The following is a 23,613-nucleotide window of genomic DNA, read 5'->3' as shown; positions in this document are numbered from 1 at the left end:
GCGGACCCCTGAATGCTGCCTGGAGCCAATTGCAAATAGTCTCAGAACATGAGGTAAGTTGGGGGACAAGGGTCGTAAGCGGACCCCTGAATGCTGCCTGGAGCCAATTGCAAATAGTCTCAGAACATGAGGTAAGTTGGGGACAAGGGTCGTAAGCGGACCCCTGAATGCTGCCTGGAGCCAATTGCAAATAGTCTCAGAACATGAGGTAAGTTGGGGGACAAGGGTCGTAAGCGGACCCCTGAATGCTGCCTGGAGCTGCAAATATATGAATAAGTGTAAGGTAGGTTGTGGACTTTCTGTTGAATCTGTGGGGAAGGGCTGAGCATTCTATAAGGCCCAGAAATGAAAGTAATGGAGGGCACTCCAGGATAAGCTTTACTTGCCCTTTAAAGTCATTTTATAGGTGCTAAAGTTTCTACAGAAAAGTAGAAAAAAAACAACAAAAGGACATCAGGTATGGGCCAAGCTGCAGCACTGTAGTAGAAAAGCAGCTAACTTCCATTTGCCCCCTCAGTAGAGGAGTTAAAACCGGCCCAAACCCATGGTGCCATCTCATTGGCTATCGCTTCTGCCAGTTATCGCCTCGCTACCAGCGGCGATCATTCCATTGGCTGTCCGTTCCGCCTCCAGAGATGTGGCCCGCCTCTTCCTCGTCTGTTGCCTAGGAAACGCGTCTGGAGCAACCGCAGGGACTTGTGTGTACAGAAGAGTGTGTAGCCCAGTCCCTATATACACGGAGCTATATAGCACCCAGGGGCCGCCACACGGAGGGGTAAGTACCGAACTGCCCCACGGCCTGCCGGCAAGGGTGCAATAGTGCGGTAACCTATAGTTTGTACCGTCAGGCTTTAGTAAGTTCCAGGGGCCCAAGTCTCCATACATATAGGGCCTGTATATATATATATATATGTATGTATGGTGTCCCATAGGCACCAACTGGACTTGTGAGAGTCGCTCAATGGCTTTTATATTTATCATGATGTGTAAAAAGTGGAAAGAAACATAACTGGTGATGTTCCCCGGGGCAACCAATCAGCAATTAGATTTCAACAGTTAGCAGCCAATCAGATGCTTTGCTTTGGTTTTCCATGTGCGAAGTCCCACTTACTGTATCACTGTGTCACCCTGCAGGGGGAGGGGCAGACTCACAGCTCCTTCTGTCTGTGTCACTGTGTCACCCTGCAGGGGGAGGGGCAGACTCACAGCTCCTTCTGTCTGTGTCACTGTGTCACCCTGCAGGGGGAGGGGCAGACTCACAGCTCCTTCTGTCTGTGTCACTGTGTCACCCTGCAGGGGGAGGGGCAGACTCACAGCTCCTTCTGTCTGTGTCACTGTGTCACCCTGCAGGGGGAGGGGCAGACTCACGGCTCCTTCTGTCTGTGTCACTGTGTCACCCTGCAGGGGGAGGGGCAGACTCACGGCTCCTTCTGTCTGTGTCACTGTGTCACCCTGCAGGGGGAGGGGCAGACTCACAGCTCCTTCTGTCTGTGTCACTGTGTCACCCTGCAGGGGGAGGGGCAGACTCACAGCTCCTTCTGTCTGTGTCACCCTGCAGGGGGAGGGGCAGACTCACAGCTCCTTCTGTCTGTGTCACTGTGTCACCCTGCAGGGGGAGGGGCAGACTCACAGCTCCTTCTGTCTGTGTCACTGTGTCACCCTGCAGGGGGAGGGGCAGACTCACAGCTCCTTCTGTCTGTGTCACTGTGTCACCCTGCAGGGGGAGGGGCAGACTCACAGCTCCTTCTGTCTGTGTCACTGTGTCACCCTGCAGGGGGAGGGGCAGACTCACGGCTCCTTCTGTCTGTGTCACCCTGCAGGGGGAGGGGCAGACTCACGGCTCCTTCTGTCTGTGTCACTGTGTCACCCTGCAGGGGGAGGGGCAGACTCACAGCTCCTTCTGTCTGTGTCACTGTGTCACCCTGCAGGGGGAGGGGCAGACTCACAGCTCCTTCTGTCTGTGTCACTGTGTCACCCTGCAGGGGGAGGGGCAGACTCACAGCTCCTTCTGTCTGTGTCACCCTGCAGGGGGAGGGGCAGACTCACGGCTCCTTCTGTCTGTGTCACTGTGTCACCCTGCAGGGGGAGGGGCAGACTCACAGCTCCTTCTGTCTGTGTCACTGTGTCACCCTGCAGGGGGAGGGGCAGACTCACAGCTCCTTCTGTCTGTGTCACTGTGTCACCCTGCAGGGGGAGGGGCAGACTCACAGCTCCTTCTGTCTGTGTCACCCTGCAGGGGGAGGGGCAGACTCACGGCTCCTTCTGTCTGTGTCACTGTGTCACCCTGCAGGGGGAGGGGCAGACTCACAGCTCCTTCTGTCTGTGTCACTCTGTCACCCTGCAGGGGGAGGGGCAGACTCACAGCTCCTTCTGTCTGTGTCACTGTGTCACCCTGCAGGGGGAGGGGCAGACTCACAGCTCCTTCTGTCTGTGTCACTGTGTCACCCTGCAGGGGGAGGGGCAGACTCACAGCTCCTTCTGTCTGTGTCACTGTGTCACCCTGCAGGGGGAGGGGCAGACTCACGGCTCCTTCTGTCTGTGTCACTGTCACCCTGCAGGGGGAGGGGCAGACTCACAGCTCCTTCTGTCTGTGTCACCCTGCAAGGGGAGGGGCAGACTCACGGCTCCTTCTGTCTGTGTCACTGTGTCACCCTGCAGGGGGAGGGGCAGACTCCCAGCTCCTTCTGTCTGTGTCACTGTGTCACCCTGCAGGGGGAGGGGCAGACTCACGGCTCCTTCTGTCTGTGTCACTGTGTCACCCTGCAGGGGGAGGGGCAGACTCACAGCTCCTTCTGTCTGTGTCACTGTGTCACCCTGCAGGGGGAGGGGCAGACTCACGGCTCCTTCTGTCTGTGTCACTGTGTCACCCTGCAGGGGGAGGGGCAGACTCACAGCTCCTTCTGTCTGTGTCACTGTGTCACCCTGCAGGGGGAGGGGCAGACTCACAGCTCCTTCTGTCTGTGTCACTGTGTCACCCTGCAGGGGGAGGGGCATACTCACAGCTCCTTCTGTCTGTGTCACTGTGTCACCCTGCAGGGGGAGGGGCAGACTCACAGCTCCTTCTGTCTGTGTCACTGTGTCACCCTGCAGGGGGAGGGGCAGACTCACAGCTCCTTCTGTCTGTGTCACTGTGTCACCCTGCAGGGGGAGGGGCAGACTCACGGCTCCTTCTGTCTGTGTCACTGTGTCACCCTGCAGGGGGAGGGGCAGACTCACGGCTCCTTCTGTCTGTGTCACTGTGTCACCCTGCAGGGGGAGGGGCAGACTCACGGCTCCTTCTGTCTGTGTCACTGTGTCACCCTGCAGGGGGAGGGGCAGACTCACAGCTCCTTCTGTCTGTGTCACTGTGTCACCCTGCAGGGGGAGGGGCAGACTCACAGCTCCTTCTGTCTGTGTCACTGTGTCACCCTGCAGGGGGAGGGGCCAACTCACAGCTCCTTCTGTCTGTGTCACTGTGTCACCCTGCAGGGGGAGGGGCAGACTCACGGCTCCTTCTGTCTGTGTCACTGTGCCACCCTGCAGGGGGAGGGGCCGACTCACAGCTCCTTCTGTCTGTGTCACTGTGTCACCCTGCAGGGGGAGGGGCAGACTCACAGCTCCTTCTGTCTTTGTCACCCTGCAGGGGGAGGGGCAGACTCACAGCTCCTTCTGTCTGTGTCACTGTGTCACCCTGCAGGGGGAGGGGCAGACTCACAGCTCCTTCTGTCTGTGTCACTGTGTCACCCTGCAGGGGGAGGGGCAGACTCACAGCCTCTTATGTGTCACTGTGCCACCCTGCAGGGGGAGGGGCCGACTCACAGCTCCTTCTGTCTGTGTCACTGTGTCACCCTGCAGGGGGAGGGGCAGACTCACAGCTCCTTCTGTCTGTGTCACTGTGTCACCCTGCAGGGGAGGGGCAGACTCACAGCTCCTTCTGTCTGTGTCACTGTGTCACCCTGCAGGGGGAGGGGCAGACTCACAGCTCCTTCTGTCTGTGTCACTGTGTCACCCTGCAGGGGGAGGGGCAGACTCACAGCTCCTTCTGTCTGTGTCACTGTGTCACCCTGCAGGGGGAGGGGCAGACTCACAGCCTCTTATGTGTCACTGTGTCACCCTGCAGAGCAAATGGCAGAGTGAAAGCTCATTCAGTCTGTGGCAAGTTGCATATTGAGGTGTAGACCTCAGAACTGTCAGTGAGTATATGAATCATGTGCCTTTCCCTTTAGGTGCTGGGCTGCCGCCATGTCAGACACAGACATTGTCACTGAGACGCCTGAGGGCGACGCCATGACACGAGCTGATGAAGGAGAACATATCACAGAAGGACAACTGATGGGAAACACAAGTGAGCAGCGTCTTGGTAATATTTTGTATTTCACACATGTATAAGGGTCTCAGTGATCTAATGGCAGTGAGATGTCTCGTTGCCTGACAAGATCAGGGGGTGAGAGACCTTATAAGAGTGGGATATTTGATTGGGTGAGGGGATGAGGGCCTGAGTGACCTTGTGGCAACGAGACGCCGACTGCGTGACTGTCAAAATGAAATCATAATCAGCCTTGGGGGGGGGTCACCTTTAAGATAACGTTTAGTATGTTATAAAATGACCTATTCCTAGCATCTTTTCAATTGGTCTTCATTATTTATTTATTATAGTTTTTAAATTATTTGCCTTCTTCTTCTTCTTTCCAGCTTTCAAATGGGGGTCACTGACCCCGGCAGCAAAAAAACTATTGCTCTGTGATCCTACAATTTTATTGTTACTGTCACTTTTTATTCTTTATTTTTCTATTCAGTCCCTCTCCTATTCATATACCAGTCTCTCATCCAAACCACTCCCTGGTTGCTAATGTAATTTGGACCCTAGCAACCAAATAACTCCAAACTAGAGAGCTCCTGAACTGAAAATGAAATAACTATAAATAATAAAAAATGAAGACCAACTGCAAATTGTCTCAGAATACTCTCTGCATCCTACTAAAAGTTAACTCAAAGGTGAACAACCCAATTTAAATTAACTGGGCGAGTATTTGGTTTGATTTGTTCTGTTCCACTGTCTCCCCAAGAGCTTTATTGCTAACTGGGATCAGGATTATGGGATCTGTTATCTGGAAAGCCATTATCCAGAAAGTTCCGAATTACGGAAAGGCCTTCTCCCATAGACTCCATTATAAGAAAATAATTCTAATTTAAAAAAAAAAGATTTTTTTTCTGTAATAATAAAACAGTACCTGTACTTGATCCCAACTAAGATATAATTACCCCTTATTGGGGCAGAACAGCCCTATTGGGTTTATTTCATGGTTAAATGATTCCCTTTTCTCTGTAATAATAAAACAGTACCTGTACTTGATCCCAACTAAGATATAATTACCCCTTATTGGGGCAGAATAGCCCTATTGGGTTTATTTCATGGTTAAATGATTCCCTTTTCTCTGTAATAATAAAACAGTACCTGTACTTGATCCCAACTAAGATATAATTACCCCTTATTGGGGCAGAACAGCCCTATTGGGTTTATTTCATGGTTAAATGATTCCCTTTTCTCTGTAATAATAAAACAGTACCTGTACTTGATCCCAACTAAGATATAATTACCCCTTATTGGGGCAGAACAGCCCTATTGGGTTTATTTAATGGTTAAATGATTCCCTTTTCTCTGTAATAATAAAACAGTACCTGTACTTGATCCCAACTAAGATATAATTACCCCTTATTGGGGGCAGAACAGCCCTATTGGGTTTATTTCATGGTTAAATGATTCCCTTTTCTCTGTAATAATAAAACAGTACCTGTACTTGATCCCAACTAAGATATAATTAATCCTTATTGGAGGTTTAGCAATACTGTTGGGTTTAAATGATGTTTAAATTATTTTTTAGTAGACTCAAGGTATGGGGATCCAAATTACGGAAAGATCTCTGATAAGGAAAGCCCTCAGTCCCGAGCATTCTGGATAACAGGTCCCATACCTGTACACACACACATATATACATATATAAGGCCCGGCTATGTGGGATACTGGGGAAATAATGGGTTAATGTTGGTGTGACTCCCACTTACGCTCTGATCTTTATTAACAGAAGCCGCTGAGCCGGAGGGGAAGGAGAGCACTTTGCCTCTGGCCATTGAGGAGTACTTGGATCTGGTAAGTGGGTATCAGCTCCCCGGCCCAGTGCTGCCGGCAGTTTATCATGGTAATTGCTTAATTGTTTTTAGTGTTGCAGCATGGCTGATGCAGAGCTCTCAGTATCTGAGTAGAGGCATTTAGGGATATGTATGGGGGCACAGTGGGTGGGGCCAGGGAATCAGCCAATAGATGCCTCTTTCTTTCCATTCTTATGTGGGTAAGTGAGTCCTGTGAGGTCAAATCTTATTCAGAACCAGGATATGTGGGCACACAGTAATATGGCAGCATATATATATATATATATATATACACGTTTTAAGCAATGATAATCAGCTTCACTTTGTTTAACAGTCTTTGTCCGAGTCCTTACACTTTGGCCATTCTGCAATCCGCGATCAGGCAGCATAGGGCAGGCAGAGTATGGCACACACAAGCTGCATAGGGCAGGAAGAGTATGGCACACACAGGCTGCATAGGGCAGACAGAGTATGGGTGTTAGTGCTCAGTGTTTGAGATGTATCAGTATCATTCAGTTAGTGGGTGTTAGTGCTCAGTGCACCTTACCAGATATTAGCACTATCTCCTGGCTGGAGAATACTTTGAGCACACCCAGGAAGCTTTTTCACTCTGCTGCTTGTGCTGAGTCGGAACTTGTTCTGCCCACCGCGTCGAGACGTCAGATAATTGCGAGAGGCATCTGGCCGCGGTGTTTACATGTTTACACAACAGATGTTACCGAGATGAAATCATTACTTTGCAAATGTTCTCGCAGGAAGGCAAAAAAGGCACAATTCTGCTCAATATCAGCAGGAATATTTATATATATTAACCTCCTTAATGCAACTTATTATCTCCCTGTCCCCAGGCACAGTCTAACGCCCCATCCTCCAGCTGCCAGTCGAGTCCATGTTTCTCTCTCCATGTTCCATTATGGGAGCCTTACCTGTGGCCAGCTCTAGTCCCAGGGCTCACTTATTGTAGTGTATCAGCACTCGCATTATGGTGTGTTAAGGTGCCCATACACGGGCCGATTCCAGCTGCAGATATTGGTCCTTTAGACTGATTTGGCAGCTTATCGGCCCGTCTGTGGGCACTAACGTTGGGCCTGCCCGACTGAAATCGGGCAGGTTTGATGTTTTGTCAGATCAGGGACTGCATTGGCTCGTTGATGCGGCCCCCGAACCGACAGGCACCTGTACCCGCCCCCCAGGGCCAAACGGACAATTTCGCCCAATCTCAATCAGGCAGGTTTGATTTTTTGTCTGATCAGGGACCGCATTGTCTCGTTGATGCGGCCCCCGAACCAACAGGCACCTGTACCCGCCCCCCAGGGCCAAACGACCAAATTCGCCCGATATCCAGAGCAACGCCATCTGTTGCATTATGGGAGCCTTACCTGTGGCCACGTCTAGTCCCGGGGCTCACTTATTGTAGTGTATCAGCACTCGCATTAAGGTGGCCATACACAGGCCGATTCCAGGCGCAGATATTGGTGCTTTAGACCGATTAGGCAACTTATCGCCCGTCTATGGGCACTAACGTCGGGCCTGCCCGACTGAAATTGGGCAGATCTCAATCAGGCAGGTTTGATTTTTTGTTAGATCAGGGACCGCACTGGCTCGTTGATGCAGCCCCCGAACCGACAGGCACCTTTACCCGCCCCCCAGGGCCAAACGACCAAATTCACCCGATATCCAGAGCAACACCGTCTGTTGCATTATGAGAGCCTTACCTGTGGCCAGCTCTAGTCCCAGGGCTCACTTATTGTAGTGTATCAGCACTCGCATTATGGTGTGTTAAAGTGCCCATACACGGGCCGATCCCAGCTGCAGATATTGGTCCTTTAGACCAATTTGGCAGCTTATCGGGCCGTCTATGGGCCTTACTGTCGGGCCTGCCCGACTGAAATTGGGCAGATCTCAATCAGGCAGGTTTGATTTTTTGTCAGATCAGGGACTGCATCGGCTCGTTGATGCGGCCCCTCAAACTGACAGGCACCTGTACCCGCCCCCCAAGGCCAAACAACCAAATTCACCCGATATCCAGAGCAACACCGTCTGTTGCATTTTGGGAGCCTTACCTGTGGCCAGCTCTAGTCCCAGGGCTCACTTATTGTAGTGTATCAGCACTCGCATTAAGGTGGCCATACATGGGCCGATCCCAGCTGCAGATATTGGTCCTTTAGACCAATTTGGCAGCTTATCGGCCCGTTTATGGGCACTAACATCGGATCTGAGATCGGGCAGATCTCAATCAGGCAGGTTTGATTTTTTGTCAGATCAGGGACCACATCGGCTCGTTGATGCGGCCCCCGACCCGACAGGCACCTTTACCCGCCCCCCAGGGCCAAACGACCAAATTTGCCCATAGGTGGGGATATTGGGAGAAGATCTGCTCACTTGGTGACCTCGCCAAGCGAGCAAATCTTACTGTGTTTGGCCTCCTTTACTCCTGTTTGGTGCCTTGAGTCTAACGGGCCAGGTACAAACCTGTCACAGAAATTCTTTAGTCTTGAACCTGAATTAGCAGAGAGGGCTGTAATAATAAGTAACAATAACAATAAAACTGGAGCCTCACAGAGCAATCGTTTTTGGCTGCCAGGGTCAGTGACCCCCATTTGAAAGTTGGAAACAGTCAGAAGAGGAATAATTTAAAAACTATTAAAATTAAAAAATGAAAACCAATTGAAAAGTGACAAAGAATTGGCCATTCTATAACATACTAAGTTAATTTAAAGGTGAACCCCCCCCCCGCCTTCAAAATGGCTAGAACAGAAATATTTTATATTCTGGACATACAGCCCAGAGGTGCAGCAGCCCTTTACCAGTAATGATCCAGGCCTTCAAAGTCATCCCCAGCAGCTCCCCATCTTGGCTCTTGTTAGGCCCTCTGTTGTGTGTCAGCGGCACCGCACATGCTCAGTGTGTTCTGGGCTGCTTAGGGGTTGTGGGAAATGTGCCCAGACCATTCTTTCTCAGTACATTTTTAGTTATAGGGGTAATGTGATTCGATCCTTTCTTTCCCCAGAAACCCAATCTGAAGCAGAGGCTTGTCCTAAGCCAGCTAAGAGTGGACGCCTGGACAGAAGAGCTGGACGCAGTGCTCGATCGTTTCGCCTCGGACGTTTCCCAGAGTACCCTTTCTGTTTACTTTGACCCACACATGGGGCTGAGGGTAGAAGCAAATATGCCGGCACAGGTAATCAGCACATACTCTGTTGGGCTGGGCCTAAGTGGATCTACAGTATGGCTTTATATGCTTAGATATAATCTCTTTCATGGGGCAATTCTCATCCTCTTATTAACCAGCCTTGTCCTAGAGCAACTTGCCTATGGCGTATAAGTAACATCTATCATATATCCATGGGGAAACTAGCTTGTGGGTAAGGGCTAGGGCACATTATATCAGCGCAACTGTTTGCTTCCCAATGCACATGGTTATACAGGGGGCTTGGCATAAATGCCCCTGTGGCACTAAAGAACCACCCCTCAGAAAACTGTCCTTCAAAATAATTTTTTCTTCTGGTGACGTCTCTAAAGGTGGCCATACTCAGTAAAGGTGGCCATACACAGTAAAGGCGGCCATACTCAGTAAAGGGGGCCATACACAGTAAAGGTGGCCATACACAGTAAAGGCGGCCATACTCAGTAAAGGGGGCCATACACAGTAAAGGCGGCCATACACAGTAAAGGCGGCCATACACAGCAAAGGCGACGGGACTCCCCGACTGACATCTGGCCTGAAATCTGCCAGATCTCAATCATGCAGGTTTGATTTTTCCGTCGGTAAACCGACGGTAACTGGGTGGTCATATCAGGCTAATTTGGTCGTTTGGCCCTAGGCATAGGCGCCCCCCAGATTGAAGACCCTTTATGGGACCCCAAACATAAGCCTAATTGTAGACTTTAAATACAGTGTCTGAAGATGCAGATAAGAGGCTATCACTTTGGGTAGCCTCTGATACCCCCCAGCGTGGCCAAGCACTTAGTAAGATGGAGAGCTGTGCGTGTTCTATCCGAGCATCACTGCCGCGGTTCCCATGGAAAGACATCTCTGCAATCGTTTGGCCATTGTGCTGAGCAATAATACGCTTTTAGCCTGGCCATTTGCAATGCCTTTCATCTGAAAAACCCCAAGGCACCGTGCTGCCCGGCAAATAGAAAGCAATGGGAGTTTGTTATTTGCGCCCCCTTGAGGCACAGTCAGAAGCCAATGAGTGCTTGTTTAGAAAGCAAAGGGTAAAGGTATTATTCTTGGGTCTTTTTTTGGAAACTCGCCAGAAAATGAGGGAAAATTCCAGTTTGCAGAGAATATTTTGTACCTTTCAGTAAAGAAGCAAGCGTTTGGGAATGAGTCACGGCTCAGTGGGAAGGTTTAACTGTGTATATTCAGTTTCTCTCCTGATAAGCTATAGCCACCCTGTGCCCCTCCGTCGGCTCAGCTATAGCACCCCACTCCTGCTTAGGGTGGGTATTGGTTCCCCCCCATGGATAAAACAATACCTGCATATTCATTCTTGCCTCACATAGAAGAGCATTAACATTTCATTTTTAATTCTTATGGTAAAGGAGCAAGCCATAGGCACAGATGGCTGCCTTGTGTTACATTGTTTTAGGAGTCAGTCTCCTCCAGCGAGTCAGGTCTGTCAGGCTGCTGCCTTGTGTTACAGTGTTTCAGGGGTCAGTCTCCCCCAGCGAGTCAGGTCTGTCAGGCTGCTGCCTTGTGTTACACTGTTTCAGGGGTCAGTCTCCCCCAGCGAGTCAGGTCTGTCAGGCTGCTGCCTTGTGTTACATTGTTTCAGGGGTCAGTCTCCCCCAGCGAGTCAGGTCTGTCAGGCTGCTGCCTTGTGTTACACTGTTTTAGGAGTCAGTCTCCCCCAGCGAGTCAGGTCTGTCAGGCTGCTGCCTTGTGTTACATTGTTTCAGGGGTCAGTCTCCCCCAGCGAGTCAGGTCTGTCAGGCTGCTGCCTTGTGTTACACTGTTTCAGGGGTCAGTCTCCCCCAGCGAGTCAGGTCTGTCAGGCTGCTGCCTTGTGTTACACTGTTTCAGGGGTCAGTCTCCCCCAGCGAGTCAGGTCTGTCAGGCTGCTGCCTTGTGTTACATTGTTTTAGGAGTCAGTCTCCTCCAGCGAGTCAGGTCTGTCAGGCTGCTGCCTTGTGTTACAGTGTTTCAGGGGTCAGTCTCCCCCAGCGAGTCAGGTCTGTCAGGCTGCTGCCTTGTGTTACACTGTTTCAGGGGTCAGTCTCCCCCAGCGAGTCAGGTCTGTCAGGCTGCTGCCTTGTGTTACATTGTTTCAGGGGTCAGTCTCCCCCAGCGAGTCAGGTCTGTCAGGCTGCTGCCTTGTGTTACACTGTTTTAGGAGTCAGTCTCCCCCAGCGAGTCAGGTCTGTCAGGCTGCTGCCTTGTGTTACATTGTTTCAGGGGTCAGTCTCCCCCAGCGAGTCAGGTCTGTCAGGCTGCTGCCTTGTGTTACACTGTTTCAGGGGTCAGTCTCCCCCAGCGAGTCAGGTCTGTCAGGCTGCTGCCTTGTGTTACACTGTTTCAGGGGTCAGTCTCCCCCAGCGAGTCAGGTCTGTCAGGCTGCTGCCTTGTGTTACACTGTTTCAGGGGTCAGTCTCCCCCAGCGAGTCAGGTCTGTCAGGCTGCTGCCTTGTGTTACACTGTTTCAGGGGTCAGTCTCCCCCAGCGAGTCAGGTCTGTCAGGCTGCTGCCTTGTGTTACACTGTTTCAGGGGTCAGTCTCCCCCAGCGAGTCAGGTCTGTCAGGCTGCTGCCTTGTGTTACACTGTTTCAGGGGTCAGTCTCCCCCAGCGAGTCAGGTCTGTCAGGCTGCGGCCTTGTGTTACATTGTTTTAGGAGTCAGTCTCCCCCAGCGAGTCAGGTCTGTCAGGCTGCTGCCTTGTGTTACAGTGTTTTAGGGGTCAGTCTCCCCCAGCGAGTCAGGTCTGTCAGGCTGCGGCCTTGTGTTACACTGTTTCAGGGGTCAGTCTCCCCCAGCGAGTCAGGTCTGTCAGGCTGCTGCCTTGTGTTACACTGTTTCAGGGGTCAGTCTCCCCCAGCCAGTCAGGTCTGTCAGGCTGCTGCCTTGTGTTACAGTGTTTCAGGGGTCAGTCTCCCCCAGCGAGTCAGGTCTGTCAGGCTGCTGCCTTGTGTTACACTGTTTCAGGGGTCAGTCTCCCCCAGCGAGTCAGGTCTGTCAGGCTGCTGCCTTGTGTTACACTGTTTCAGGGGTCAGTCTCCCCCAGCTAGACAGAGTTATGGAGTAACACAGACACCCATAGCACCGGATCAACATGACTGAGGTAGAAAAATCTCATTGGTCCTTCATAGCCCAACCCACAGGGGCACTTCAGTAAATAACTCACATTCTGGGCCAAAAATGGCCGCACAGAACCTTATGTTAACATGGGGTATGGGCTGGTTATGTTACTTTTTAATAATTAGGTCTATTATGTCCCTCTCCTGTTTATATACCAGTCTCTTATTCAAACCACTGCCTGGTTGCTAAGGTAATTAGAACCTTAGCAACCAAATAACCGCTAAAACTCTAAACTAGAGAGATGCAGAACAAAAAGCAAAATAATTAAAAAAACCACAACTAATAAAAACTGAAGACCAATTGCAAATTGTCTGAAATATTGCTCTCTACATCCTACTAAAAGTTAAAGCAAATGTGAACAACCCCTTTAACAGGGCCCTGCCCGCCAAGGCCTCCAGTTGGTCAACCTGTTGGTCATATGGGCCCCTTGGAGGAACAAGTAAAATGAGGCCCACGCCCCCGATCCACCCCAGCCACGCCCTCTTAAAGGGGTTGTACACCTTTGAGTTAAATTTTAGTATGATGTAGAGAGTAATATTCTGTGACAAATTGCAATTGGTGTTCATTTTTATTATTTGTAGTTTGTTAGTTATTCCACTTTTTGTTCAGTGGCTTTTCAGTTTGGAGTTTCGGCAGCTATTTGGTTGCCAGGGTCCAAAATACCTTAGCAACCAGAGAGTAGTTTGGATTGGAATAGGGGAGGGGCTGAATAGAAAAAGAAGTTATAAAAAGTAAGAATAACAATAAAACTGGAGCTTCACAGAGCAATTGTTTTTTTGGCTGCCGGGGTCAGTGACCCCCCACTTGGGGGTATTTTCTCTAGTTTGGAGTTTCAGCAGCCCCTTGGTTGCTAGGATCCAATTTACCTTAGCAACATGGGTGCAGTTTGATTGAAAGACTGATATATGAATATGAGAAGGCTTGAATAGAAAAATAAGTAATAAAAAGAAACAGTAATAATAACATTTTAGCCTCACAGAGCAACAGTTCCCGGGGTCAGTGACCCCCCACCTGGGGGTATTTTCTCTAGTTTGGAGTTTCAGCAGCCCCTTGGTTGCTAGGATCCAATTTACCTTAGCAACATGGGTGCAGTTTGATTGAAAGACTGATATATGAATATGAGAAGGCTTGAATAGAAAAATAAGTAATAAAAAGAAACAGTAATAATAACATTTTAGCCTCACAGAGCAACAGTTCCCGGGGTCAGTGACCCCCCACCTGGGGGTATTTTCTCTAGTTTGGAGTTTCAGCAGCCCCTTGGTTGCTAGGATCCAATTTACCTTAGCAACATGGGTGCAGTTTGATTGAAAGACTGATATATGAATATGAGAAGGCTTGAATAGAAAAATAAGTAATAAAAAGAAACAGTAATAATAACATTTTAGCCTCACAGAGCAACAGTTCCCGGGGTCAGTGACCCCCATTTGAAAGCTGCAAAGAGGCAAATCATTCCAAAACTATAAAAAATCAATAATTCACAGAAAGCTCAGTGCGAGGGAAACGTTCCTACATGTAACTGTTCCTTTAACAGGAATAAAACACAATGTTATTTACAGAAGGAACTTGGCTGTTCCTTCCCCGAGCAGCAAGATGCCCCCATAGCGATCCAGCAGGACGGCTTGTTTACTAAATGTGCCCGTTCTGCCGGTGATTACTGGGTAAAGGTACATGAATTTCTGGTGCCATAGGAACAAGGGGCCACGTGTAATTTTGGCCTGGCCTCGCGTGCACTCTCCTGCGCCGCTAACTGCCATTCTCCTCCCTCTCGGGCCTCGCCGCTCTGCATTTAGCCCCGTGGAGATTGTTCCATTTTGTGCGCACTTTCCAGCTGGAGGTGCGGGGAAAGGTTTATTTTTAGGACAATTTTGTGTTCTTACCTGGAAGCGATGGCAGTACGCAGCCAAGGGGAAAAGCGGCTCTTCTCTGTGCCAATCTGTGCCCCGCTGAGAGGCCATTTTGACCCTCTGGCTAAAAGCTTTGCACTTAGCCTGCATTAGAGCGCAATGTGCCGGGGAACACGGGTCCTAAAGGCACTTCATTGATCCTATCCCAAAATCCATATTAACATTGACTCAATAACATCACATTGGCTATGAAAGATGTACAGGAATGGGATCTGTTATCCGGAAACCCGTTATCCAGAAAGCTACTTGATCCAAACTAAGATATAATTACCCCTTATTGGGGCAGAACAGCCCTATTGGGTTTATTTCATGGTTAAATGATTCCCTTTTCTCTGTAATAATAAAACAGTACCTGTACTTGATCCCAACTAAGATATAATTACCCCTTATTGGGGCAGAACAGCCCTATTGGGTTTATTTCATGGCTAAATGATTCCCTTTCTCTGTAATAATAAAACAGTACCTGTACTTGATCCCAACTAAGATATAATTACCCCTTATTGGGGCAGAACAGCCCTATTGGGTTTATTTCATGGCTAAATGATTCCCTTTCTCTGTAATAATAAAACAGTACCTGTACTTGATCCCAACTAAGATATAATTACCCCTTATTGGGGGCAGAACAGCCCTATTGGGTTTATTTCATGGCTAAATGATTCCCTTTCTCTGTAATAATAAAACAGTACCTGTACTTGATCCCAACTAAGATATAATTACCCCTTATTGGGGCAGAACAGCCCTATTGGGTTTATTTCATGGTTAAATGATTCCCTTTTCTCTGTAATAATAAAACAGTACCTGTACTTGATCCCAACTAAGATATAATTACCCCTTATTGGGGCAGAACAGCCCTATTGGGTTTATTTAATGGTGAAATGATTCCCTTTTCTCTGTAATAATAAAACAGTACCTGTACTTGATCCCAACTAAGATATAATTACCCCTTATTGGGGCAGAACAGCCCTATTGGGTTTTGGGTTTATTTCAATATATATATATATATATAGTAAATAAAGTGTAAAAGGGATATTATAAGTCACCGAGGAGTTCCATGACCATCATAGGAACAGACAGATTTCAGAACTCCATCTTGATATTATTTGATACCACCCAAGGTGGGCATATATGGGGAAAGATTTTCTCATTTGGCAACCTCACCAAACAAGCAAATCTTACCGTGTATGGCCACCAATAGAAGCTTTCAACCCCAGATGCATCCAGGGCAACTCCCCCTGGGGGCCACAGTCATGCTGGAATTATGGGAGAAAAAAGCCGTAACACACTAAGTGCCTTTAAAACTCTCTATTTCTCCTTGAACTGCTAAAGAAAAAGTGAAGTTAACTCCCGAGGAGCCAACTGTTTACCTGCACGTTTCAGCGTGGGCACCTGACTCCATTCCCATCTGTCCGGGTTCACCCAGAAGCCCCTACATTTATTTTCGTTCCCCACATTTACTAAACACCCGCCGCAGAGAAGTTGTGCTTCGGATCGGCAGCTGCTCTGCTACAAAAACAGGGTCGACCCTGTCGGAATTCTTGCCAACGGGATTTCTTGCCTAGAGCAGCTATTCAGCCCAGGTGTGGTGTCGCAGCGGTGCAGTAAAATGCCACCCTTTCAAAATAATGATTCCAAGAAGCCCACTACTGCGCCAAGACGCTGGGAAATGGTAAATAACAAGTGTTGAGTGGGTGTCGGGGGCTCATGAAGCACTTCTCCTAAAAAGTTATCCGAAAACAAAAGAACTAAACTGGAACAAGAAGTGTTTTTAATCAGCTCGCCTGGTGAACGCAGCATTACCAGCAGTCACGTGTTTGTCTGTCATGCCGCTGTCGCGTTCCGAGACCTCTGGAGTAGTGGTTCCCACACTGGGGGCACCCCTAGAGGGACAGTTTGGGAGAATGTATATATACTGTGGTGCTAGGTATACCTGGAAGCTTATTTCAAAGGTCAGTTGGTACAAGATTTGAGATGAAGACTTCTTCGATGTCCCAGATATTCCTGGAACTATGGCCAGTGTTTTCAAAAACAAAGAGAGACCCTGGCCCTCAAAGTGGAGCCTGAACCAAAACAAATATGGCCACAAACTTCATTAGAGCCACCTCTTGTGCCTTTCACCTCTCTTTTACAAACTTCAAACTGGGCTGAAGAGCATTCACCAGAGGTTCTCCAGACCCTTTCTGACTGGCCATTGACTTAACTAGGTAGAAGTTAGTTAAGCTGGCCATATACACCAGTAAAATTGGTTTTGTGCTATTTACGGGTATGTTAGTAGATGTTCCAGCCTAATATCTATGTACCAGGGATCATGTGTTTGTAGATTGGGCAAGTTGAAGATTTTAACTGCTGTTGAACCACGTTGACTACTACATGCCACTTTAGCGGATGAGGAAACTGTTGGCACAAAAGATGGACATGATTTAATACTGGCCATAGCTTATTTGGCCAGTCATCTCCAGTCATTGGCATTCAGTCCCAACCTGTACTACTTCAGTGCGCTCTAGCCACAGCACCTCTAACTGACTTGGTCCCTACTACAGCCCAGATATATCTGTCATGCTTCAGTTTTGTGGGGCAAAGTGGAGATGCAGAAGGTGACCCCAAATAAAGATGGACCTGGTTTTGGATAAGGGTCAAGATTTGGGGTTAAGACTTCTTCGATGTCCCAGATATTCTTGGAACTGTGGCGGAGTCAACAATGTTTTCAAAAACAAAGAGAGACCCTGGCCCTCAAAGTGGAGCCTGAACCAAAACAAATATGGCTACCAACTTCATTAGAGCCACCTTGTGCCTTTCATATCTTTTACAAACTTCAAACTGGGCTTAAGAGCATTCACCAGAGGGTCTCCAGACCCTGGAGACCCTTTGTGGGGCAAAGTGGAGATGCAGAAGGTGACCCCCAGATAAGATGAGCCTGGTTTTGGATAAGAGTCCTCTGATGCACCACTCAGTGGCCCTGGTGGCTATAAACCAAAGAGGACTAGCACTGGCCAGTCTTAGGGAAACGGACACATTACAGTGACTGTATGATGCCTCAAATAACTTTGCCAACTTAACTTTCATGCCTATTTGATCTCTGGGTCACGTTTTTGACAGTTCTGTTATTGGCAAGTGGCGGCAGATCAGTGGCGTGCTGAGAGCTGTAGTACAACAACACCTGGTGGGACGGCAGATGCCCAGACCTGATTTAGAACTGATTGTCTCCACACGAGATGATCTTCTTCGCTTCACACTGAGGAGCAGAAAGGACATGACGGATGCAAGTCCCTTAGCCGGATTCCCTGACTGCTTGCTCTGCGCCCCCCGTGCACGTGTCCCCCGCAAGTGCCAAGCTCTGTGCACCCCCACCTCAAGAAATGTGTTTCTGTGTATAATTCACTGTGGGTAAAAGCAATTTATTATGCACTGCTCCTGATCCGTGGGAGGCAAGTCAATAGGCTTTCATCGATAACGTGGAACTCACTTGCCGCCCAGTTGTGCCACGAGATATATTTGGCGCTCATATTTGTACGTTAGTTATTTACTGTACGCACATGCGAGGCTCAGCTCAATAAGTCATGGCGCTATTGTCAATATTTGGAATATTTCCAGCCCTCCATGTTGCTGTTGTAAGGCAGAATCGTTGGGCAGACCAAGTCTCCTGTGCTGGGTGGCATAACAAAATTAGCAGCAAATCACGAGGCAATGTGTTATGGGCATGTACTGTCGGGGGCATTTATGTGCAGTCATTGCGGCAAAGAATCCCACCATCCCAGTTGTATTTCCACTGTTTCCATGGAGCTGCCCCCCACCCAGACTCTGTTCCCATTATCTCTCCCCTGGAGCTGCCCCCCACCCAATCCTATGCCCTCTATTTCTCCCATGGAGTTGCCCCCCACCCAACCCTATGCCCTCTATTTCTCCCATGGAGTTGCCCCCCACCCAACCCTATGCCCTCTATTTCTCCCATGGAGTTGCCCCCAACCCAGACTCTGTTCCCATTATCTCACCCCTGGAGCTGCCCTCCACCCAACTCTATACTTCTACTATTTCTTCTACTATTACTCTATACTCTACTATTTCTCCCATGAGCTGCCCCCCAATCAAATATATTCCCATTATTTCTCCCATGGAGCTGCACCCCCACCCCGACTCTATACTCTCTATTTCTCCCATGGAGCTGCTCCCCCACCCCGACTCTATACTCTCTATTTCTCCCATGGAGCTGCACCCCCCACCCCGACTCTATACTCTCTATTTCTCCCATGGAGCTGCACCCCCACCCCGACTCTATACTCTCTATTTCTCCCATGGAGCTGACCCCCACACCAACGCTGTTCACACTATTTCTCTCATGGATTTGTTCCCCCACTCCAACTTTTTACCCTGTATTCCTTTCATGGAGCTGCCCCCACCCAGACTCTGTTCCCTCTATTCCTTCTATGGAGCTGCTCCCCCACCCAACTCTATACTCTCTATTTCTCCAATGGAGCTGCTCCCCAACCCCAATACTATTCCCACTATTTCCCCCATGGAGTTGCTCCCCCACCCCAATACTATTCCCACTATTTCCCCCATGGAGTTGCTCCCAACCCCAATACTATTCCCACTATTTCCCCCATGGAGCTGCTCCCACCCCAATACTATTCCCACTGTTTCCCCCATGGAGCTGCTCCCCACCCCAATACTATTCCCACTATTTCCCCCATGGAACTGCTCCCCCACCCCAATACTATTCCCACTGTTTCCCCCATGGAGCTGCTCCCCCACCCCAATACTATTCCCACTATTTCCCCCATGGAGTTGCTCCCAACCCCAATACTATTCCCACTATTTCCCCCATGGAGCTGCTCCCACCCCAATACTACTCCCACTGTTTCCCCCATGGAGCTGCTCCCCCACCCCAATACTATTCCCACTGTTTCCCCCATGGAGCTGCTCCCCACCCCAATACTATTCCCACTATTTCCCCCATGGAACTGCTCCCCCACCCCAATACTATTCCCACTGTTTCCCCCATGGAGCTGCTCCCCCACCCCAATACTATTCCCACTATTTCCCCCATGGAACTGCTCCCCCACCCCAATACTATTCCCACTGTTTCCCCCATGGAGCTGCTCCCCACCCCAATACTATTCCCACTATTTCCCCCATGGAACTGCTCCCCCACCCCAATACTATTCCCACTGTTTCCCCCATGGAGCTGCTCCCCACCCCAATACTATTCCCACTATTTCCCCCATGGAACTGCTCCCCCACCCCAATACTATTCCCACTGTTTCCCCCATGGAGCTGCTCCCCCACCCCAATACTATTCCCACTATTTCTGCGCTGGAGCTGTTCCCCTGCTCAAGGCTATTCTCTGTATTTCTATTTTACTGTATTGCATTGGGGGGGGACAAATCCTTGCAATATCCCGTAGCCCAACTCCCTGCTATAACACGGGTATCCTGGTGCAGTTGTGCAGCCATTGGGCACTGGTCACTAGGTTACAACCAAAGGCTATCCCATGCAGCGGGAGCTGTAGTTGCACATCATCTCTCAGGTCACAGGTGGCTTGTCCCCAGTCTCATTACAGCTTACTGCCAGTAATAAAGAAGCCAGTCATTGTTAGGCTGATGTTTTCTAACGAGCGCTAATGAGTCCAAATAAGTTAAATTGGCAGAGTGGATGGTGTGAGCAGTTGGTACAGATGGCGTTGTTGTGCCCACGTGCTGCCCGCCACCCCGCGTGCTCTCAATATCAGGACTATAGCAATTATCCCATAAGCAGCGCTCCTTATTCATACAGTAGATTAGAGCAGCCACAGGCCTGAGCCGGGGCCAAACATGCCCCTGGGCCCCCATAGCCGATTAGGGAGGAAAGTTTATACCAATATTCCCTGCCTGGCACATACAGAAGAAAGGCTAAGGTGTTTAGGGGGATCAGACAAACACACAGGGTAGAAGGATATTGATGTACTTATTATTAATTATATTAATTGACTTATTAATGAAATACTGGGGCTCATTTATCAACATGGGCAATAACCCATAGCCACCAGAGATTAGCTTTTTTTCAGCCAGAAACAGGTAGAACAATGACTGTAACTATTTTATTGGTTGCCATGGGTTACTGTCCACGGGCAAATTTGCCCAGTGTTGATAAATGACCCCCATTATGTTTTATCAAGGCATATGCCCATTTATGCCAACTCTAACCCCACTCCTGGATGGCACAGGTGTCCCATATAAACTGATGGACAATGTGGCAGTCAGGAGTGCCACTCATATGTACTTGTTAGCACCCTGGGTACCAATATATCCCCGCCCCACTACTCACTCTGGCCGGCTAACGTGTCCTTCCTTTCTCACTCAGAACGTGGAGCAGTTAATGTACTTCATCCGCAAGGAGGGGGCCACCCTGACGCCGGACAACCTGGAGGAAACGCTGCAGTTTGGCTCAGTCCGAGGCACGGCCATTGTGGCCCTATTGAGACTCATGAACGGACTGTACACCCCATACATATTCAGCAACGCCACCTGGCCGGAGAGTATACGCAACAACTTCTCTGCGCACGTGCACCGCTTCCTGGCTGCGCTCACAGGTGACGTATCAGCCAGATACTCCTCCAAATTAACCCCCTGCCATGTTCATCCTGAATGCCAGGGGGATGCCCACATATCCCCGTGTATGGGACCTGCCCCTGGCATTCAGGCCGATATCTGACCAGTTTGAAAATCAGTCAGTTGATGACCTTATGGGTGTTGATGTCCTAACCCGACAGGCCCACACTATGATCTAATTGATGGCCCAGCCAACAAGCCAAACTGGCCCATAGCCATAGCGGGATGGTGCAGGCATCTCAACAGTTTAATGGTGGCCATACACGGGCAGATTTTAGCTGCCCGTTCGAGTCCTTTAGACCAATTCAGCAGCTTATCTGCCCGTGTATGGGACCCTTGATTGGCTTAAAAATTGGCCAGATCTTGATTGGGCAGGTTTGATTTTCCGTCAGATCGGGGACCACATTGGATTGTTGATGTAGTCCTCGGTCTGACGGCACCTATGCCCGCTGTTATAATTCAAATCTTTTGGCCCTAGAGCCAAACGATCAAATTAGCCCTATAGCCCATGTATGGCCACATCAAGGACCCACCAAAATGTCCTACTAATCAGCTTGTGTTTAAATAAAGCCCTCCTGAAGCCACCCATTGTCTACAGCAGTGCTGTCCAACTTCTGTTGTACCGAGGGCCGGAATTTTTCCGACCTACGTGGTGGAGGGCCGATAATGGAAGCCAGTTTTGACCGCACCCACTTGAAACCACACCCATGTTATCACATGACCATACCCATATTAATGGTTGTAGTACAGCAAAAACCTGCCATACTCTGCCTGCCCTACCCTGCCTGTGTGTGTGCCATACTCTGCCTGCCCTACCCTGCCTTTGTGTGTGCCATACTCTGCCTTCCCTACCCTGCCTGTGTGTGCCATACTCTGCCTGCCCTACCCTGCCTGTGTGCCATACTTTCACTGTGTGTGCCATTCTTGGCTGGTTTGTGCCATACTTGGCCTGTGTGTGCCATACTCTGCCTTCCCTACCCTGCCTGTGTGTGCCATACTCTGCCTTCCCTACCCTGCCTGCGTGTGCCATACTTTCACTGCGTGTGCCATTCTTGGCTGGTTTGTGCCAAACTTGGCCTTTGTGTGCCATACTCTGCCTGCCCTACTCTGCCTGTGTGTGCCATACTCTGCCTTCCCTAACCTGCCTGTGTGTGCCATACTCTGCTTGCCCTATGCTGCCTGTGTGTATGGCACACACAGGCAGCATACAGTGACACAATGCTGGCAATGCTCCTACAGTCTGCACAATAACTATATATTAAAAAAACTTTTTAATTGCAGTACCACCTCAGTATATGTTCTTTTTGTAGTGTGCAGGGATTATTTGTGGGTTTCTACTGCTCCTGAGGTGTGAACAGGGGAACAATGGGGGTGATTACAGCCTGAGCCTGAGGTGTGAACACTGCAGGGGGGGAACAATGCAGAGATTAAAAGGTGTGAACAACACAGGGGATTACATGTTTAAACAATACAGAGGGATTACAGCCTGAATCTGAGGTGAGAACCATGCAGGGGGCCAGTTAATCTCAGTACTGATACCATTTAAAGCTTACACAAGAGTAAGCCATCAAAGCAGCCAGACAGGTGGGGGGCCACACAGAGGGGGGTCGCGGGCCGCATGCGGCCCGCGGGCCGCCAGTTGGACAGCACTGGTCTACAGCATTAGCTAAGGGTGAAGACACACGGAGCTACTAGTAGCAGCTACTTGTCGTGGCTACTAAAATAGACAATGCTGATCATTTACTGATAACTATGTCTATGTGTGTTTTAGCAGAGGCAATTCTCAGTATTGTCTACTGCAATGTAGTTTAGTAGCTATGAAAAGTAGCTGCTACTAGTTGCTCAGTGTGTCTTCTCCCTAATGGCAGTCACTACACTAGTGTTCCGGCTATTGTTTATTAATGGCCAAACCTTCCTCGTTGCCGGCTAACCAATGATGTGCTTCACAGATGCGCGGTACAAGCTGCAGGGTCAGACCGTCCTCTACATTCCCATCGAGGCCTTGCACCTAGACGTGGAGGTGGCTGTGAAAGACAAGGAGCTCGTGCAGCGGTTGGAAAGTAAATGAAACGTGCCACGGCACCAACTTACCCCATGCCACCGGCAACTCCCAAGTACCCCATGCCCTCTTAAAGGGGTTGTTCACCTTTGAGTTCAACTTTTAGTATAATCCAGAGACACTTTGCAATTGGTCTTCATTTTTCAAGTTTTGAATTATTTAGCTTTTTGTTTATTAGCTCTCCAGTTTGGAATTTTAGCAGTTATCTGGTTGCTAGGGTCCAATTTACCTTAGTTACCAGGGAGTGGTTTGGCAAAGCAATTGATATATAAATAGTAGAGGGGCCGAATAGAAAGAAAAGTAATAGAAAGTAAAAATAAAATTGTAGCCTCACAGAGCAATAGTTTTTTGGCTGCCGGGGTCAAAGACGGCAAAAAATAAAAAACTATAAAAGATAGAAAATGAAGACCAATTAAAAAGTTGCTTAGAATTAGCCATTCTATAACATATTGAAAGTTAACTTAGAGGTGAACCCCCCCCCATTAACAAGTTATGTTCCCTCAGAACCGAGCCCCTGAGTTCTGCCAGCCTCTGTCTGTTGTACGCCAGTAAAAGCTAATTGCTGATTGGTTGCCCTGGCCAATTTAAACAGACCAAGTTATTTGCCATTGGTTTACACTGAGGGCTTAATAAATCCTGCTT

The 23,613-nt window shown here is 49.2% G+C and overlaps 1 protein-coding gene across 2 annotated transcripts in view; it reads left to right on the top strand.

The window, feature by feature from the left end:
• Nucleotides 1-656: 656 nt before the first annotated feature.
• dnah2 (dynein, axonemal, heavy chain 2) overlaps nt 657-23,613 on the top strand; it is a 118,591-nt gene continuing 95,634 nt past the window's right edge. Inside the window, exons 1-6 of one of the 2 annotated variants that reach the window (XM_031899560.1) lie at nt 657-775; nt 4,206-4,324; nt 6,063-6,127; nt 9,137-9,307; nt 20,665-20,893; nt 22,862-22,972. In XM_031899560.1, coding sequence (XP_031755420.1) covers nt 4,222-4,324; nt 6,063-6,127; nt 9,137-9,307; nt 20,665-20,893; nt 22,862-22,972 — 679 coding nt within the window. In that variant the 5' untranslated portion in view covers nt 657-775; nt 4,206-4,221. Of the gene's footprint in view, nt 776-4,205; nt 4,340-6,062; nt 6,128-9,136; nt 9,308-20,664; nt 20,894-22,861; nt 22,973-23,613 lie in introns of both variants that reach the window. The other variant, XM_031899559.1, reaches the window with a different exon arrangement.

This window comes from Xenopus tropicalis, chromosome 3 (assembly GCF_000004195.4).
Source record: "Xenopus tropicalis strain Nigerian chromosome 3, UCB_Xtro_10.0, whole genome shotgun sequence".
NCBI classification, from domain to species: Eukaryota; Metazoa; Chordata; class Amphibia; order Anura; family Pipidae; genus Xenopus; species Xenopus tropicalis.
Note: the sequence above shows the minus strand (reverse complement) of the source record. Positions and strands in the feature narration are given on the sequence as shown.